The 20,206-nt window shown below is 45.0% G+C and overlaps 1 protein-coding gene and 1 non-coding gene across 2 annotated transcripts; both read left to right on the top strand.

Annotated features, from left to right (window-relative positions):
• Window positions 1–567: 567 nt before the first annotated feature.
• Window positions 568–706, top strand: LOC117854368 (small nucleolar RNA Z247). The gene has a single exon (XR_004640293.1). It is a non-coding gene; the product is annotated as a small nucleolar RNA Z247 (small nucleolar RNA).
• Window positions 707–16,672: 15,966 nt separating this feature from the next.
• On the top strand, window positions 16,673–19,721 carry LOC117853227 (uncharacterized). Its single transcript, XM_034735603.2, has 2 exons — window positions 16,673–17,795; window positions 17,876–19,721. Exons 1-2 carry the CDS (start codon window positions 16,819–16,821, stop codon window positions 19,371–19,373), a joined length of 2,475 nt encoding a protein of 824 aa, XP_034591494.1. The 5' UTR covers window positions 16,673–16,818; the 3' UTR covers window positions 19,374–19,721.
• Window positions 19,722–20,206: the final 485 nt, after the last annotated feature.

Here is a 20,206-nt window from a genome sequence, read left to right as displayed (position 1 = left end):
GCCAAGATAGGTAGCCATAGTTCCCTGATTTCTTTCATGGTAATCAGAGCTACCTCTTCCTAATACATCTACAAATACACGTCGAAGCCACCCATGGCGTCATCTTCTTCCTCTTCGGTTTAGCTCGGGCCGGTTGTGTCCGAGAAGCTCACGCGGGACAACTATGTCCTATGGAAGGCGCAATTCCTCCCTGCCATGCGAGGCGCCCAGCTCGTCGGCATCCTGGAAGGATCTGTTTCGGCGCCATGCAAAGTCCTAGAAGTAACGGTTGAAGGCAAGAAGCAAGAGATTCCTAACCCCGAGTATATTTCGTGGGTAAGTAAGAATCAACAACTTCTCAGCTACCTGCTAAACTCAATTACCATGGAAGTGCTAGCAGGAGTAGCGACCACGACTACCTCCGCCGAAGCATGGAAAGCGCTGGAGAATATGTTTGCGGCGCAATCAAGAGCGCGGGTGACAAATCTGCGCATGCAACTGGCAACCCTCAAGAAGGGAAGCCTGTCTACCTCAGCATACTTCAACAAGATGCAAAGTATTAAAGATGAACTTGCAGCTGCTGGGAAGCCCGTCAGTGATGAAGAGGTTGTTGCTCATATTCTCAATGGCCTCGATTTTGATTATCATCCTTTTGTGTCGTCGATGCTTGGCTGTGGTGATCTGATTTTGCTCTCGGATCTCTACTCTCATTTGATCGAGTATGATCTGCGTCTGGAGATGTTCCAAGAAGCCGGCCAATTCCAATCTTCGGTCAACTCAGCCTTGCGCGGTCGTGGCTCCAATCGTGGCCGTGGAAATCGTGGTGGCGGCCGTGGTAGTGGTCGGTTCGATCAAGGACGAGGAGGTCAGAATCAAGGCAGCAACAGCAACAGTAGCGTCGGCTCATCCAAGAAGAAAGTCCAGTGCCAAATTTGTAAGAAGGTCGGGCATGAAGCTCCAAGGTGTTGGTACCGCTACGACAACGACGACCAGCAGCATGGCAAGATCGCAGGCGCGGTCGAGACTGGTTATGGCTACGACACTAATTGGTATGTTGATAGTGGTGCTACAGATCATGTAACCAGTGAACTGGAGAAGCTTACAGTACGCGACAAGTACACCGGACAAGATCAGGTTCATACTGCAAGCCGCTCAGGTATGCACATCAGTATTATTGGGCATACAATTTTTCATACCCCGCATAAAAGTCTTCATCTCAATAATATTCTCCATGTTCCTAGCTCCCACAAAAATCTCGTCTCTGTGCATAAATTAGCTCGTGATAACAACACTTTTCTTGAATTTCATCCAAATTTCTTTCTTATTAAGGACAAGGACACGAAGAAAATTCTACATCGAGGTAGATGCCAAGGTGGTCTCTACCCCCTAGCGCCGCATTCATCTAAAGCAAGTCCGAGCAAGCAAGTCCATGGAGTCAATAAGCCGTCACCTTCTCAATGGCATAGTAGGCTAGGCCACCCAGCTATTCCCATTGTCGAGAGAATTCTTAGTTCTAATAATTTGCCGTGTGATAATAATAAAAGTTTGGAGATAGCTTGTGATTCATGTCAAAGGGCCAAGAGCCATCAGCTTCCCTATTCAGTTTCAAATAAAATTTCTAGTGCTCCTCTTGATTTGATCTACTCGGATGTTTGGGGGTCTGCACCAGTTTCTGTTGGGCGACATACTTAATATGTTAGCTTCAGTGATGATTACAGTAAATACACTTGGATCTATCTTTTGCGGCATAAATATGATGTTTTTCAAGTCTTCCAAGACTTTCAAAATCTCGTCGAAAGAAAATTCAACAAAAAAATTCTTTGTCTTCAGTCTAATTGGGGAGGCGAATATGAAAAGTTGCACTCTTTTTTTCAACGTATTGGCATTGATCATCGTGTGTCGTGTCCTCATGCTCATCAACAGAATGGCGCCGCAGAAAGAAAACATTGACATATTGTTGAAGTCGGCCTAGCTCTTCTTGCACATGCCTCCATGCCCTTAAAATTTTGAGATCAAGCGTTTCTTGCCGCAACTTATCTTATTAATATTCTCCCTAGCAAAGTTATCAACTACAAAGTTCCTCATGTGCGCCTCCTCCATGAGCAACCCTGCTATGATAAGTTACGTATTTTTGGCTGTGCATGCTGGCCGAATCTAAGACCTTACAATTCTAGAAAACTTTCTTTCCGATCTACCCAATGTGCTTTCCTTGGTTATAGTTCCATGCACAAAGGGTTTAAATGTCTTGACATCTCTACTGGTCGCATCTACATCTCCTGTGATGTCATCTTCGATGAAGCTGTTTTTCCTTTTGCTAAACTTCATCCCAATGCGGGTGCTCAACTTCGCAAAGAAATTATCCTTCTTCCTGAGTCTCTTCGAAATCCCGGGGATGATAATTGTTTTGCTTCCAATATTACTGATGCTACTAATCCTAGTTTTAGTGATGCACCACAGGATTTTTTTGCAGAAGAAGTGGCTACAAATTCTTCTCCTGGCGTTGTGTTTTCTCCTGTGCCGCTCCGGATCCCATCTGCCACAACATATCCGGACGCCAGCACTCAGGAAGATCCCTGCGCTGCACCTGCACCAGGGGACCGTAGCGATCCACACGGGACTTCAGCTGCACCAAGCGACGCTCCCGCACCCGTTCCGGCCAGTCCGGGTTTGCCGCGTGGGGGCGGGAGGGGGGGGGGGCTGGGCCCAGCTCGTACGCACCTCCGGGTCCTCCTGCGCAATTGTCACCAGTGCCTAGTCCGCCAGCACCACATGTCCCCACCTGTTCTGATGCACCTGCTACTCTCGATTCAGCACCTGGTTTGCTGTGTGTTGCGTCAGAAAATTCATCCAGGAGACAAACCAGGTTGCAAAGCGGGATTGTTAAACCCAAAAAGATGTATGATGGCATGATAAGATATGGTTTCCTTTATTCTACTAGTGAACCTGAATCTGTCCAAGATGCACTTGGAGATGCTAAGTGGCCACATGCTATGCAAGAGGAGTATGATGCGTTAATACGGAATGGGACATGGCACCTTGTTCTAGAAAAATCAGGAAGCAATTTGATTGATTGCAAATGGGTCTTCAAGATAAAAAAAAAGCCGATGGAACCATAGACAGATACAAAGCTCTAGAAACGAGCATTAAAATTGATTCTCTAGAAACGAAAGGATTAGAAAAGGCATTAAAATAAGAATCAGAAATCACCTTCGCCAAGCGGTCAGAAGCTTTTTTACTAGCACCCTCGCGGCCGCTTTTCATCCAATACTCCTTGACATAAAGCTTAGATGCGGCATCAACATTCTGGCTAGGGGCTGCAACATCCGAATGTTTGGGGAATTTATAACTTCGCGAACCTAGTTTCTTGAAATGATCACAGCCTTCGCGTTCCATCAGGTGGAGCAGTGTTTCAACACTTGTAGCCGCACCATAAACCCCAACCTTTGACAGAATTCCTTGTAAAAACTTCAATTCATCTTCGAGACACTAAAAAGAATTTGCTCGCCAAACCAGTACCAAGGAAAGGCTGGGGCTCTGCACAAAATTGGTTCAGCGCAACATGATACTGGCGGTTAATATGAAGACCCCGCTGCCAAATGTCAGATTCGTATCCTTCGAGAATTTTCTCTTGAGAAAGATTGACTTGCCGCAATTCAGAAATGGTTTTGTCCTTCGCAACCAAGTCCCTAGCTTGCGTGGTTGCAATCATCTTAGTTGAATCAAGTTCTGTGTGAACTTCATGAAAGCATTCTGCATCCTTTTCGATTGCAGCGCGGAGGTTCTTTAGAGCCTCTTCTTGTTGCTGATTAGGATTGGTCAAAGTTTTAACCTCAGCAGAAAGGTCCTTGTTGTTAGACTCCATCAAGGCCAGCTGATCCTTCCGTTTCTGATTCTCCGCTTTAAGGTCATCTCTCTCAATGCGAAGGGCTTCTATTTTGTCAAAAACCTTTTGACAACCAAGTTTACCAGCAATAACTCCCTTCATAGCATATGTGGTTGCCAAAGTACAGAGTTCAAGCCCACTAAAGCCCTGGACGCTAGCATCGAATTCTATAGGAAACAAAAAAACAGGTTAAGTTAAAAGCAAGAAAGTGCCGAGTCAATAATCACCTCAATCCAAAATATTTTTGACCTTTAGGATCGAAAAGTTGATAAGTTAGAGTATCAGCATTAGCCTCACTAGAATCCACTTCTGGAACACCTTTGAATGATTGCCGGTCATCAGAACCACTTTCAAAGGCTCGTATCTCCCCAATTAACTTGAGTTCCTTAGAGTCAATACGACTCATGGAAAGCAAGGCACGAGCAGCTGTTTCACCATCTGCACAAGCAATAAGTTTCAAAAACAAAGTGAAAGCAACAAGAGACGAGTCGAAAGTAGTTCAGAAAGTGTTTACCTTCAGAAGAATATAAAACATCTTTACCCTTGACAGATGCAGGGATCTCATGAACCTTAGGGAAAGAAAAGCCTTTTATCATCTTTTGAAGGGGAAATTTTTCCTTCGTTAGTCAAGGCGGTTTCTTTATCCCTAAAGGAGATTTCTCCATACATTCACATTCTTTCTCCTCAGGAATAGGAGATAACACCGAGGGTTGATTAATAGTAGAATCAACAACAGGCTTAGCCCCGCCTGACTCAGGCGATGGGATTAGGCTACAAGCAGCCGCATCCTTATTTTCATCAACAATTTCATCATCAAGATATACCATGTCATCACCTTGGTCCAAGATATCCGCCATGCCAGCAAGAACAGCAATGGAAGATTCAGGCATTGGCGTATAAAAAGAGAAATTTGTTTCCTCCATTCTCTGATAGTACTCTTTCGCCAAGCGTTGCTATGAATCAGCATCTGATTGCAAAACGTGTGCCTCCTCTCAATCAGCATCAGGAATTTCCAGAACCTTGACCAAAGGTGAGCTTTCAACACTTGGTGGAGCACTTGGAGCAACTTTATGGTGTTTGGCACTAGACACGGTCTCCTTTTCTCTCTTCCTTTTCTTAAGCATTGTGACAACCTTCGCTGACTTTGAAACATCAGACAGCCCAACAACATCCAGTTTTTTCTTTTTAGAAACCTTCTTCTTGATTTCAGGAATTTGCGAGCCAACATACCCTGGCAAAACCATTTTCTTTATAGGCCCATCGGGTCGCGTGCGCAGACCATAAGAAACCTCCATCTCATCAAATACTCGATTAATTCTTCCACCATGTTTCAAAACCTGCATCGCACTCTCATGTTCTTTCAACAAATAATTTCCAATCAGGAGAGCTTGCCTCTCAATTTCGGCAACATATTCTGCATTTGAGAAACCATCTGGTTTCTTAACACCGAATTTTGGAAATTTATCTTCAAGGTCTATGTTAGGAATCTTTTTCTTATAAAAACCAATCGATTTCCAACCATGACACAAAGGCCAAATTCTGGTAGCTAAAAACTCTTCAATGGCATCCTGACTGGAAACAATATGACTCGCCTGGAAATAAGCCGATGTCCTAGGAGAAGAACTGCCTCGCCTTCGAAGAGTGGGGATTGTTGCATAGAACCAATAAGAATCCCATTTGTTCGACTATTTGTTTTTGTGACACCCGACCCAATTTGGTTGGCCCAGTGTGGCCCATTAGCGCAGGTGCGCATGTTTAGTACCACATTGCTAGTTTAGCAAGGGTGGAGCCAACTTATAAGCTTTCGTCAACCAGCCATAGCACCTTCAGGTTAACCCTTTTACACGAAGCGAGGATGAAAGTGTAAGCAGAGTGCTATGTGTACGCGTGCTCACCCCTCGAAAGGGCTGGGCGGTGCGGCTTTGGAGGACGAGGTGTTACAAATGGTATCAGAGCCGACCCTCACGGTTGCACGTACGGGTCAGTGTGCGGGCATATGGCGCATGGCGTGTGTGGGCCTGAGATGGGACACACAGCATGGCATATTGCGCCAGCACTGGACGTACGGTCGTGTGCTTAGAGGGAACGTTCCTGGACATTTGCCCATGCGTGGGTGAGTTGGACCGACGAGGACGTCGGGTTCTTTGAGGAGGGGTGAATGTGACACCCGACCCAATTTGGTTGGCCCAGTGTGGCCCATTAGTGCAGGTGCGCATGTTTAGTACCACATTGCTAGTTTAGCAAGGGTGGAGCCAACTTATAAGCCTTCGTCAACCAGCCATAGCACCTTCAGGTTAACCCTTTTACACGAAGCGAGGATGAAAGTGTAAGCAGGGTGCTATGTGTACGCGTGCTCACCCCTCGGAAGGGCTGGGCGGTGCGGCTTTGGAGGACGGGGTGTTACAGTTTTTCTAACCAGGGGCGAGGTTAATCGGCATTATATTTCCACCCAACCTCCACATCTAGAAAGTACAACATCCATACTGCGCCTCAAATTCCCCTACACCAACCATGATATGTTTCTTTTGGACATGCAATTCAAAATGACTAGAGAAAGAGTCCGCATCTATATCACCTCCAAATGAACGAGTGCACCAAAAATACTTGAGGATCTAAGGGATAGAATTAGGAGTCAGCTGATGAATCCGGACTTTATAGGCATCAAGGGCATCTGCGAAAGCTTTTTCCAATGGAAACCTAAGTCCAGCAACAAAAAAATCCTAAAAGACCACTGATTCATTAAGTTTAGGATCCGGAATATCTTCGTCACCAGGGGGACAAAAATCACCATCTGCGAAGTAGCCTTTCTCAACATAAAAGTAAATGTCATTCTGGCTCACCAACAAGCGACAAAAAATAGCCAGTAGGAGTTTCTTTAGCAAGGTCACTGTTGACGCTCGTTATTGACACACTTTTAGTGTCATTTAACTAGTGTTTTCACGCATATTCTTATACTAACCCGCCACTTTGGCACTTGAAATAACCCCATATTTGCATATGTGTTGCGTTTTGGACCATATTGCAAAATCCCAGGAAATATAGTATAAATGAAAGGTTTTTCTATAAGTTGGATTTGGGCCCGGACTTTGGATATTGGAAGGCCCGAATTGTAGGCCTACAGGAAGAGCTGAAACTTGCACGGACCATATCTTCCTCATCCGAACTCCCATTGGGGTGAATTTACAAGAAAATTGCATGGCTCAACAAGATCTACAACTTTCGTATGAAGCGCTAGGGCATAGGCCAAAATAGGGCAGGATGATCGGCCTAGCCTAGGAGGAAGCCCACGATGTCCCTAGGGTTATTTTCTAGATACTTGACCTCAAAGGCACCCCAGCCGATGCCGCCAACTATAAATACCCAAGACATTCAACAAGGAGGGGGATCCTAACGAGTTTAGACCTAGCCGCCACCGCTACAAGAGAAGAAATAGGGATTTAGATCTGATCAGGAGCTTCGTTGTTGAAGGGGACCTCCAGAGGAGGGAGGAAACCCCTAGGCCGATCGGCCTAGGGTGCCCTAAGCCAATCGACCTGAGGCCCTTGTGTCTCCGCTTGTCTTCGTCTTCGGTCAGGTTGTTCTCTAGGTGCTCCATACCCCCTTTATTCGTCAACATGTGTAAGATCATGGGGTAAAGCCTCTGTTCATCCCTAGGGTTGTTATGGTCCTTGATATGTAACTACTACATGTTCTTTATGCCCATTAATGCATCATGGTCTATGTCGTTGCAATGCTTCATTTTCATATTTGAGCTCTTATTCTGTACAACATATGTTCTTAGTAGAGTTTCTGGTATCGTGGTGATTAGCTTAACTTTGTGGATACTTTGATATAGTGTGTGCAAGCAAGGCGTTGAGTATCCCTAGTGACCGTATACGGGAGGGAAAAGGTTGAGCGAGCGTGTAACTGCTGTGATAGCTAGTGAGGGTAGCACCCATCTGTATAGTAGATGCATATTCTTGTGAAACTAGATCCTAGGGAGGGAACACTTATATCTATCGCTATCTCCTATATTGTGTTAACCTTTGCTATATTGTCTCAATCTCTATTATTAGTTTAGTTTGTCTCTCTATACAATACATACACTCAGTTTCATTAGCAAGATTGGTATAAAGTGAGAGCGAGCAATCCACTTGTTCCACAGATTGATAAACCTTAGGGGAATACTCTAAGGGAAAAGCTACAACTCATTCATTCACCTGCAGTTCACAATTGGCACGCTAACTACCATCAACAGTCACCAACATCAGCTTCCACCCCCTCAATGTTTTCTTCCGCACCCTCGGCTATGTCATCCTCGCATCACCATACCCATCTTCAATGGACCCCTCATCAGATGAGCTGTTACCTTCGCGGGTATGCTTACAACCTCCCATATCCTCATCCTCCATTTGAATGGTTCAAGATCCGGATTCTCTGGATTAGCTGCGTGTAACATTCGTAAAAATCACCAACTTAAATCACCCGCTAAAATTTATTTTCAAAATATTTTTACCGTTGAGCTCTCGAAAATCCCATCTTCCCGGTGATTTCGCTGTCCCGTCACCCAAAGCCGACAACCATCCTTTTTTTATCCATTTTATCCTCTCCGCAAATTTTGCCACGTGCCGATCGACAAACCACCACGCGTGCTCCGACCGTTTCCCGCAATCACCACCGACTCTCCCTTTCTTTTTTTTTCTCTTTTTCCCCTATCCTTTTTCTCTTTTCTTTTTCCTCCTTCTCTTTCTTTCTTTCTTCCTCCTTCCTTCTTCTTCCTTCATCCTCCTTATTTTCCTAGCTGGTCACGCACGGCCCCTGGCCGTGGCTCCCTCCAGTGCCTGGCCCCCTAGCCACGCGCGCCAGCGCCCCCAGGGCCCATGCCACCGGGCCCTACCTCGCGGCACCGCCGGCCGCGCTGGCGCCCCTCGGGCCGCGCGAGCCCCGAGCGCTTCGGCGTCCTGCGGGCCCCATCCCCTACCGCCCAGCTCACCACCATCGGCCCCTCCCCCGCCGACGACCCCTGCCGCTACACCACCACATCCAAGCCCCCAGCCCTTACCGCCGGCTGCCACCTAAGCTCGTCGGCCCCAGCCCCCATGTTGCCGTCATCGTTTCCTCCGCCCGCCGGCTATAAAAGGGCCTCAATGCCCGGCCTCCACACCCACCTCCCTTGCCACCAAGCTCCACCCATCCCGCGCCAAACCGCCGCGGTCAGGAGCGCCGCCCCCTCTCCCGTATGCCGCCGCCTCCGGACCGCCGCCGGTGCCCCCTTCCCCGATGCCGCCCGCCCAAGGTAAGGGGCAAAACGGGTTCCCCTCACCCTTTTCTACCTTCCCCGCCACTTGGCTCGCCGCCGGCAAGGCCCGGCCGACCGGTTGGCCACCGCCGGACCACCTCCTCCCCATCTCTCTGTTCCTGAACCAAGGAAGAAGAAGAGAAAAACACCCCCAATTTCATTCTAACCCCCTGCTATCCCCTATTCGCAAAATAGCCCTCCCACCTCTCTCAAACTGTTTTCACAGATCAGCTCTTCCACCTCCCAAAAGTAGTTACAAACAAGTCCCCGATTCCTCACAGTTAAGCCCCTAAGCCTTGTTTTAAGCCCCTAATACACGGTTATCTCGTCATTTCATGCGTCAAACTTCCTCCAATTAACCCCAAATTCGACCACGTCATCCTCCAATATACTTCCGCCGAGTCATCTCCAAATTTCATAAAAATACTCATTCCTTCTATTTTCCGTTCGTGTTCTCTGTTCGAGGTCAACGTGTAAAATCTTATTTTCTTTTATTTATTGTGTGCCCGATTATGTGTGCCGTAGATTGCGGAGTACCCAAGGAGGAGTCTGAGGAGGAGTTTGACCGTGAGCATGAGCCCGAGGACCAGCACCACGAGCAAAGAACTCCCGACCAACTACGAGGACGGCAAGTCTAATCTCACTCTTTGATGCATATTTGTCCTAGTTTTTCAAACACAACCTATTGGCCTGTTTTATAAAATTGCATATTATTTTACTGCTGAAACATAGTTGGATAGCCACCCCTTGATTGCTATGAACATTCCTTCATTGTCCTATAATTATCTCTAAATATGATTTGCTCTATTTGGATGATAATTACTGGTAGAATGCTTAGGACCTTGTTACTCAATTCAATCATGACTACAATGGTTTATTTAAAGAATAAATGTGTGAGTGTTTTCAAATGAGAAAAATAGGTTTTCAGAAATAAAGAAAAGAAATGCTTAGATGAGATGGATGGGTGTTTCTTGTGTGAAATGCCAATAAGTTGGGCTCATACCTTTGTGGTTGAGCAAGGTTGGGAGATATCCATCTTGTCACAGTTAAGGACTGAGTTGATGTGCCATCTTGCCTAACCCACTATCATGCAACCACTCGACCGTTGTGTGGACGACGGCTTAGCATAAATCCCACTAGCTGGTCTGTTAGCCATCAGGAGAGCTGGTGAGCAACGGGAGACCATGGAGAAGGACTAAAAATTGTGTGAACTTAGATCCGGGTTAAGACCTCGTTGGAAGGTCGTTAACCCCTTGGTTGCTTCCGTGTTGGCTAGTCAGTCTTTGCTAAGGTGGGTAATGGCTTTGATAGGATCTGCACCGACACTAACGTGATCATGCTGTGGTATCCTACTTGTGGGTAAAGTGTACAACCTCTGCAGAGTTAAAACCTATCCGGGTAGCTGTGTCCACAGTATTGGACAAATTACGGCTTGGACACATAACTAGTGTTTGGTGTTGGATGGTTTTCATGGTGTGAGTTGGTTTTTTGGAAGTTCCGGCAGTTGTGCCGTGAGCTACCGCGGACGGGGAGTCCAGTAGCATTAAAATTTGGATCCTTTGCGTAGGATCAACCCCTCTTATTGATTCGGTTACTAAAGAAAATGTTTTGTGAAAACCCTTTTGAAAATGACCCCCTACATGTGTTGAAAAACCTAGCTTTATGGCAAATAAACCCGAGCCTTATCCTTGGTATATCCGATATATCCTGTGCATATTCTTGATTGTATCCCCCTCCGTGGATGGGTTTGGAATTGTTGAGTACTTTTATACTCACCCTTGCTTGGTTGCTTCAGAGGAAGACCTAGACTTCGTCGCCGAGGATTTCGAGTAGAACATCGCTTCCGCACCTAACGCTACCTGTGGTGTTAGCCTTTGCAGAATGCTTCCGCTGCCGTGTAGTCCCTAGTGCTGTCTCTTGATGGTAGCTTGGCTCGCTGCTATTGTTTATTTACTTATCATTTCGGTGTGGCTTTCACACTCGCTCCCTCAGGAGTTGTACGATTTTTGAACCATCTGTTCAATAAATGTGTTATCAGCCTCCTGGGACTGGTATTTGTATCATATTTAGTCTCCGCTGGTGTGTAGATGCTTCACTGTGGGATCTTGATGGACCTCAAGATTCATCAAACTAGCAACAATCTGTTCCTCATCCATCATCAATCTAGCTGAAATCTTAACGTGAGCCACTGTACGTGCGCAAAACAAATGAACAATAAGAGGGCAAACAGATTCTAAAAAAATAAAACCAATTTGTAAAAGAAAATTACCTTGCAGGTGAGAGGCTAAGAGCAGATTCAGCGGAAAGCACAAATTTCAAAGCACTAACAAAAAATGCTAGTGATGGTCCCAACGAATTTGTGATAAGAAAAAGTTATTGGACCAACCCTCTATTTATAAGCGTGAAAAGGCGTCATTTCGATAACTGCACCCAACGGTAAAAAAGTAACCTTCACGGTGAATTCCATTTCCAGCGAGCGAGGGAGATGTTTTTTTAGCCCTTGATCAAGATCAAATGATTTTTTCGAGGGTTCGGCCCACTGGAGTTGGACCTCGCCCATGAGAGGCGACTGTTGGAAATTTGGATCAAGGTTTTTGATCGTCACCCTCGCACATCTCTTTTTGGAAATGGAATCACCGCGGGGTCCATCGAATCGAGTTTCACCCTCATGCATCTCTAACGTCGTTCATTTGCTTACCTTTGACAGGTCATCAGCGAAGGTGTGAGGCATTTGTTTCCATGTGATTACATATGTGCGGATCCGATTGGGTGGAGCGAAGGTACAAGGCAAACCCGGAGGGAGAATGCAGAGGTCCTGGGTACCTTCGCAATCGAGAATTCAAGACTCATTCAATATCGTACGGGTGAAGGTGCAGAGGAAAAGGGTCACGTTTTGAACATGACCCAGGTGACGTGTATCGCATGACCTATTTGGGGTGTACAACTTGGATTAAGATTCTTTCTTTACCAAAATGTACAGCATATTTCTGAAATGTAATGGTTGAAAGGTAAATTCGGTATGTAAAAGTCAGTTGACCTCCTTTTTTACTCCCTATAAAAGGGAAGGCACCTCTATTGTACAAGGGTTCAGATTTTGGGAGAAATACAAGCTCTAGGAAGTTTTGTTTCCCATTAATGTGTGCTTTCTTCAAGTGTTCGGTGAGAAGCTCGCTCTGAAGCAACACTCAATTTGTTCCAGATTTTGTTTTCAACTATCATGCTCTTCGTGTCAAAAATGTAGTGTTGTCTGGCCACACCTCCAACATGTAAGTTTAAGCCATCCTTACTCCTTGCACCTTCAAATTCTTCAACAAATCCCTAAGGTCCCGTTTGGATCATTGGAATTGAATTCCATTCCAATAATCATAATTTAGACACAAATTAATTAAGCTAATATAATTATATGTGGAATATAGTTGTATATTATAGTTGGTGATATGGGAGAGATACTTATATGCTACACTTCTACTATAGATAAGCGAGTCCAAGAGCGTGCTATAAGAATTGAATTCCATTCTAATAACCATAATCCATAGAATCAATTTCCATCTCCCACCTCATGAATTTAAGATAGGCTTATATCTAAATTTTGGAAAGTTGTGGAATGCCACATTCCAACATAAATTAGCCTACTCCATTAAGTAGATTCCAATTCCATCAAAATGAAGGGATCCAAACGGGACCTAAGATTTTTTTTGAAATACAATGTACATGCAATCGCTCAAACAAACACACATACACATACGCTCACTCTCCACGAATACACGTATGCACACCCTATCCCTACGATCACCTCGAAAAGACTATCGACAGATACTGTGATTTATGAAATCATTATAGATGCCTCGCTATTGATAGGTACGTCAATGGAAGAATAAAACCATTTATTTCTGGAATAAATTTATGATCAATACAAATTAATATGTTCAACCAGAAGTAACATAACATACTACTGAGGTACACTCAGTTCCCAACGAATCAACTCATGTTTGTGCAAATGAAGTCTATTTGGTAAGCTCCTGAGGAGCGAATTGAAGCACCTAGCAATCTGAACATGATGTACTCCTGCTTTAAACTTACTAAACATTATGCACCAAAAATGATGAAGAGAAGCTTTTCCACTTGTATCAGGCAAACGGAGCTGATGAAAGGAGCATTGGCCCATGTTTCCCCTAAATAAACACTAAGAAAAGAGAAGCCAATGGAATCAACAGGAGCAGGCTGAAACTACACCTCGAAAACATAGAGACCTGACCGGTCTCGGTTTAGAGAGAACCTCTTTTGCTATAACATCAGAATGCAGAATTACTAGAATGTCGCCAATGAATGATCTTTTTGTTCTTATTTTTGCAAACCAAACTATTGAAATCCCTGCTTCCAGCCACATATATCTTACAGGCTGCTTATGATTCCATCACATTACTATTGTAGAATAAAGTAGGGGAACTCTGGCAAAGCACCTTATAAGATTCATTTAGTTGCTTGTGTTCTTAAGAAATAGAGAAGACTTACAGCCAGTTGCTTGTGGGGGGATAATTACAGCTTGCTAATTGCAAAGCTAGCTTGGGTAAGGTAAACATGCCTACATGCAAATTAAATATGGAATTGGAATCTTGATCATAGCCTCCATGGAGTTAAGTCTTGCCACAAGATGACATATCTAAATGAGCACGTCAAGTTCACTCACGACCAAATAAATTACACAAGTCGCCGCATGGTCTTAAAAACTATGTTTAATTACAGCCCAATTTCTGATAAACAATGGTGTGAAAACTTACAACTCACGATCGAGGAATAGAGAAGATGGAGTCACGGAGTCAGATCTACTTCTATTTTGGCAAGAGGACTTGAAGTTTAACAATGAGAAAGGACCACTATGAATGCCAGGTCAACCCATGGTGAGAGTACGTAGCACAGCTATATATCCACACATATATATATTGTTAGGATAATCATGACTTAAGTTTGTTTGAGGATGAGTCAGTACGTGTGTCAGGTTAGTTTAGTTGCATGCAAGGTTGTTAGCATGTTAGTGGGTGCGTATGGCGCATGCAATGTTGTTGGTTAGTTAGCGCGTACATTTGCATGCGCGTAGAATTAGTCTGTACTTTATGCAGCAGCGCATGGCGAGCGGGTGGAGCAGATCCTGCATGCGGGTGGAGCAGATCCTGCATGCGGATCGTGGCGCAATGGCCGGCGTGAAGGCTATCCGCTGTGTGTCCCCAGCCTATTTGAGGCCCGGCTCTGTACTCCTCCCGAGTGCGTCGGTAGTAGGCAAGTCCAAAGAAAATAAAGTGCCAACATACAGGTCGGTACGCGGCCGCGGCGTTCGTCGCCGAAAATAGCTTGTGTTCATTGTCTCCCTCGCTGGTGCTTTATGTTCGTGAGTGCGAGTGAGTTCCTAGGCGAAGCCAACGTATATACCACGCTCAGCCAAAACTCACTAAACAATGAGCCCGCCTTGAGGAACTTTCTTTGAGTTGTACTGTCCACAAATGGTAGCCAACCTTGGAGTACGAGTGTATGACTTCTGCTGCCGAACAAGCAGACGAGTCTGTTTATCATCTATTCATCTGGCCTTTTATCTGAAAGCCAAGAATGATGCTTCAGGGCTATCCTAATATAGTACTCTGTACTCCTACAATCATACACACGGCAGGGTAGCCATCATGGCATATGCTCTTATTTGCCAATTGCCAACTCTTATATGACCAACTAGCCTGCACAAACATTTCACTTTATTCTGATGTATGACATCTGGCTGGCGATTATTTGTTTGTATGTCCTCTCATGCATAAGGAGCTCCCATAGATTGCAAGTCATGACTTCTATAGCACACTTTCTACAATTTCAAGAGTAAAGATTAGGAATAAAACAGCTTTCCTAAGGCATAATTATACGCTTATTTTTACATGGAAGAAATTTCCACAAATTCATTTTATACTGCTTATTTTACTACTGTAAAAATGTATAATTCTGTAAGTAGCAAATTAGATATGCCTGTAAAATGCCTCCTTTCATACTAACAATTAATATACATCGCAATATAACATGGATATAGAAAGCATTTATGCATCATCTTTATGCAAGCAATTGCTTCAATGTGTTTTCCCAGATCAAAGTTTCAATAATCTACAAGTATTTTTTGTGTACCCAAGCATTCTTTTATGTTCGCTATCAAGCCAATTCAAAACAGCCACTAACCACATCATTAATTGGGCTTGATTTTCTTTCTAGATTCCATAATTATAGTTAGTTTTTGACTAGTAAGCATTGTAATCAATTTTATCATGTATAGGATGAAACTAACACATTCAAGCAATAATGTTCACAGACAAATTATTGACATTTTCTTTTTGATTTCCATCTTCTTGAGAATGGTTTCACCTTGAGCATATTGCAATGAATGGATGAAAAGGATAGGATCAGGCAATATTTTCACCAGCAGAAAGACACAAAACAGTAGTAGTTGGGAAAGATGTGGGAACTGGAGAAACTTCTCATCTACCTTGATCACTACATTGAGTCCCAGTCATTCATTTACTGTAGTATGTCTTGTCCAGATCGATATGTGGTCCTGTAGGAGCATTTCCCTCAACCAGCCAGTCCCTTACATTGTGCCTCGAAGACTAGTCAGCAGTCTTGGGGTGTCACCTGCCTCCTGCATACAATACACATGTCAGGATGGTGAACATGCACCAATTAATGTCATATAAAACAATTAAGTCACTGAAAAGTCCACTGAATCATATAGAAAGTAAGGATATATGAAATAGTTACTTCCACCGAGTAGTGTTGATGTGAATAGTTGCCTGTTACAAAGGCATCAGCCATCCAACTTCAATCATTAATATTATAAATTGTTTATGCATAGGTGCTACTAGTGTACAGATATTTAGCGTGTAATATGCTAAGCACACAGGAAGGTAACGTCTTAACAATAAACAAAAACTAAAATGGTGGGTTTGGTCTTGTAAGACAGTTCACACGCTGACATTTCGTAAATGATTGGAAGCATTACAACTCAGTATCACCATTAGTTATGACATACCAATGAATGCATGTCTCATCTCTTGCAGGCTAAGCATGCCATAGGGATTGTAAAAAAATAGTATGAAAACATTTCCATAGTTGCATTCTGGGAAAAATACTTGCATCCATGTAGCTGGTACGAACAACTGCAGTTTGCAAAGTGCAAAGTTAGAATGCAAAGGATAAACATGTCTACTTGCAGATTAAAATCTAGACTTAGGATCTGGATCCATTAAGTCAAGTCTTGGCACAAGAATATATATCTCCCAAGTCACCGAGTGTCATATAAACAATCAAAATGTTCACTTCACGCAGCCAAATAAACTATGCAAGTCTCTTTCCCATCCTAAACTATCTTAACCCCCAAATTACTAAAGGTTTTAAAGACCATAGTCTTATATTTAAATATGGAGTGACAGCTCACACAAGGTGTTTAAAGAATACAGAATGCATCAGGGCTTCTTCATCTTCAACTTCAATCAAGATAACATGATGAAAGTCTAATAAGTACTATAGGCTCCATTGATGATGCCAAGCCAACACATAGTGCAGAACAGCTATATATCATCAGGCACAGCCAAGCACCTGCTTGACATTGAGTCATCCACACCTTGATTGCTCCTCTCTGTGCTTCGTGGCCCAGCAAATGGAGCCTAACCAGGACGTGGCGTCCCAAGATTCACCATTGGAGTACCACTTGCAGAAGTACCTCCTGCTCCTGGCCACTCTAGTTGCTGCGATGACATATGCCGCAGGGTTCAATCCTCCAGGGGGAGTCTGGTTGGACACCAACCAGGGGTACCTTGCCGGTGAGCCCATCATCAGGGCCACGGACTACCACCGGTACCTTTTTTTCTACTACTGCAATGCTACTGCATTCGCTTCATCCATTGTGCTCATCATCCTCATTCTCATCCTTGCCATCATTCATGAGAAGCAAATATCATCTGTCAATCAAGATGAGAAGAAACAATTTTGGATCCTTGTTCTTCCACTGCGGTTAGTCATGATGTTGGACCTGCTAGGCCTCATGGGGGCCTATGCTGCAGGAACTGGCCGGGATACGGTCACCTGGGTGCTGGTGACTGTTATCTTTGTCTCTGTGTTGTTTCATGTGTTGCTGGCTTCATGGTCTCGCAGGAGACCATCACAGAACGAAGGTAGTATTCCTTTGCTCAAAAGACGGCACCGCAAGGTCCTAATGCTGCTCGCAACATTTGTGACCAGCATTACTTACATGTCTGGGCTGAGCGCCCCAGGTGGCTTTTGGGACAGCAGCCAGGAGGGTCACCGTGCAGGAGATCCAATCATGCAGGAACACCATTCCCACCGTCTGAGGGTGTTCTTTTTCTGCAACACTGTTGCTTTCACTGCGTCCGTTCTGATTATCATGCTCCTTCTAGACAGAAAGATGCTCAAGATTGGTCTTGTACGGTGCCACATACTCTATGCATACATCACCATTGCTCTTGTTGGTCTGGGGGGTGCCTATGCTGTAGGCAGCTGCCGGGAGATGGACATTACCATCTATGTGGTGGGTCTGGCTGGTGCAGTTATTGCGTGCATTTGCATCCAGGTGATTATCTACCGTCTAAGGAAAAAGTCAGACAGGACTAATAACAGGTACTGAACAAATACCTGTTTGCCTAAAATTATAGCCATATTTAGTTCCATCCTAACTTTTCATGGGTGCAATTAAATAGGGTTGGTGGACAGATCAGTGATTCAGGAAACTCAACAAATGAATCAGCTCCAACATCAGAGGGTGGACAACAAAGGGACACTGGAAGTGATAAAACTGATCCTCTAGAGAGGGCTTACTCTCTTGTTGTACTGCTTGCCACCCTCGTGGCTACTGTCACTTACCAAGCAGCCCTGGTCCCACCAGGTGCTGTCTGGCAGGACAACAAGGACGGGCATAAGGCTGGTGATCCAATACTCTTATCCACCAACCCCAAACGTTACAAGGTGTTCTTCTACTGTAATTCAGCGGCCTTCGTTGCGTCCTTGGCTGTCATCATCTTGGTCCAGTATAGGTCTAAGCTCAAGCGCCACATGAATGCACTCAAGAGGGCCATGATACTGGGCCTTTTCAGCCTCATGGGCGCATATGCTGCTGGGAGCTGTCGGGATGTAAGCACCTCCATATATGTTATTGCCTTGGCTGGCGCTGTGCTAGTCTACGTGGTAATTCATGTCGCTGTCTTCATGCCGGAAGATAACTGGAGGCAAGACGACGATGACATGGCTGTGCACAAGAGGCGCAAGAGGTTGCTACTTTTCGCAGTGTTGGGCACAACTCTCACCTACCAAGCTGGATTGACCCCACCAAGTGGTTTCCATCTTGAGGATGAGTTCGGGCATGGAGCTGGTGACCCAATTCTCTTTCACAACTATCCACGCCGTTACAGGGCGTTCTACTACTGCAACTCAGTAAGCTTCATGTCATCTATTGCCCTCATTATACTCCTTGCAAATTCAAATCTCTATAAGCCAGCCATACGAAGCTATGCTCTATCTGTTTGCACTGCGGCGGGCTTGTTTGGTCTCATGGGAGCCTACGCCGCTGGAAGCACCCAGCATTTGAAAACATCCATCTATATTTTTGTGTTGGTGGCTCTGGTTCTCGCAGTAGTAATAATACTGTTGTTGATATATTGGAGAGAATTCAAAGCAAATGCTGGCTCAGAACTGTCCAGAAAAACAGAAGGCCAGAAACAGAAAGATGCAATAGACCACGCCTATCGCAAATACTTGATGTTGCTAGGAGTTCTGGCTGCTAGTGTCACCTATCAGGCTGGCCTAAACCCACCAGGGGGGGTGTGGCAGGAAAATAGCAATGGCCATGCTGCAGGAGACCCTGTCATGCAAGACAACAGGAAGCACCGCTACCGTGCCTTCTTCTACAGTAACTCCATTTCCTTCGCGGCATCCATTGTTGTCATCATCTTGTTGATACCCAAGTGGCTGCAGCAGAAGTACGATTGGTGGCTCAAGGTGATGAATACAATGATTGTGCTGGACTTGGTCAGCCTCCTGGTAGCCTACGCTTCTGGCTCGACCACGGAATGGGAGGCTTCCGGACACATCATCGCACTGATCGTCCCGGCACTGGTATTAGTTGCAATCTACATGTTGCCGTCATTCAATTCCAATCCGCCCAGGTCCACAGAAAGTAGAGGGTTACGTTCAGATGTTTAGTGGTGGCATGCATGTTCTACTTTGCAATGCATTGCTGCATTCCCTTCTACTCTTTTTACTCCTCTCTGCATATCTGGTCACTTTCAAGTGACATTATGTTGTTCTACATTTTACCTGGTTGTGATGAATTTTTGACAGTTTAACAAGTCTTGATACTTAACAATAGGAATTTGAGGCCACTACACTAAATCCATCTCTCTACTTGCTTAATAAACCACCTTTATTATGCCTAGCCAAAGATTTCATATATGCAATAGGGTATACTCCAATACACATTTCGGTAACACAAGTTAGGCAACAATAAAATTCTCCGACAATACACAGTAATCACCTGTCCACTTGAGGAGATTTGCCGATTGGGGAATGCTACAGTGCCGCGGTGCCGGCGCCGCCCGTCGGGGCATGGGTGCCTGCGCGTTGCGCGGCAGCGCAGCACTCCCAACGTCGGCTGTCGGCAGGTCGCCGGTCGGGGCGTCGCAAGGAAGCGGCAAGACGCCGGCGGCCAGGCTCAGGGCCTCGGCCGCTCGGGCGTCGCTGGGACTGGGGAGTACCGTCGAGTTCTAGCGGCGCCTCCTAGACCGAACGATGGAGAATGGAAGACCGACCTGGCTGTGTCGGCCTGTTGGCCAATTCTTCGTTTTGGGTATGGAAGTAAAGTAAAAACAAATCTTTATTTTGGGAGAGATTTTATATAACTTTTGAAATTTTTTATTGAACTTCCCAGATTGCATTTGTCCTTATCCGTTGGATGAGCTCGCATCTTAACCATAGCATCCCTTCGTGTCCACTTGAGCTGTCGTCATTTGTTGCTACTAGCAGGGCCGGCTCTATAA

The sequence above is a fragment of the Setaria viridis genome, chromosome 4, assembly GCF_005286985.2.
Source record: "Setaria viridis chromosome 4, Setaria_viridis_v4.0, whole genome shotgun sequence".
Lineage (NCBI taxonomy): Eukaryota > Viridiplantae > Streptophyta > Magnoliopsida > Poales > Poaceae > Setaria > Setaria viridis.
This window is presented reverse-complemented; position numbering and strand designations above follow the sequence as displayed.

Excerpts from the sequence above, each read along its gene's own strand:
- LOC117853227 (XM_034735603.2), top strand. The coding sequence starts at position 16,819 with ATGGAGCCTAACCAGGACGTGGCGTCCCAAGATTCACCATTGGAGTAC. Across the intron at positions 17,796-17,875 it reads TCAGACAGGACTAATAACAG|GGTTGGTGGACAGATCAGTG; the intron begins GTACTGAACAAA and ends GCAATTAAATAG.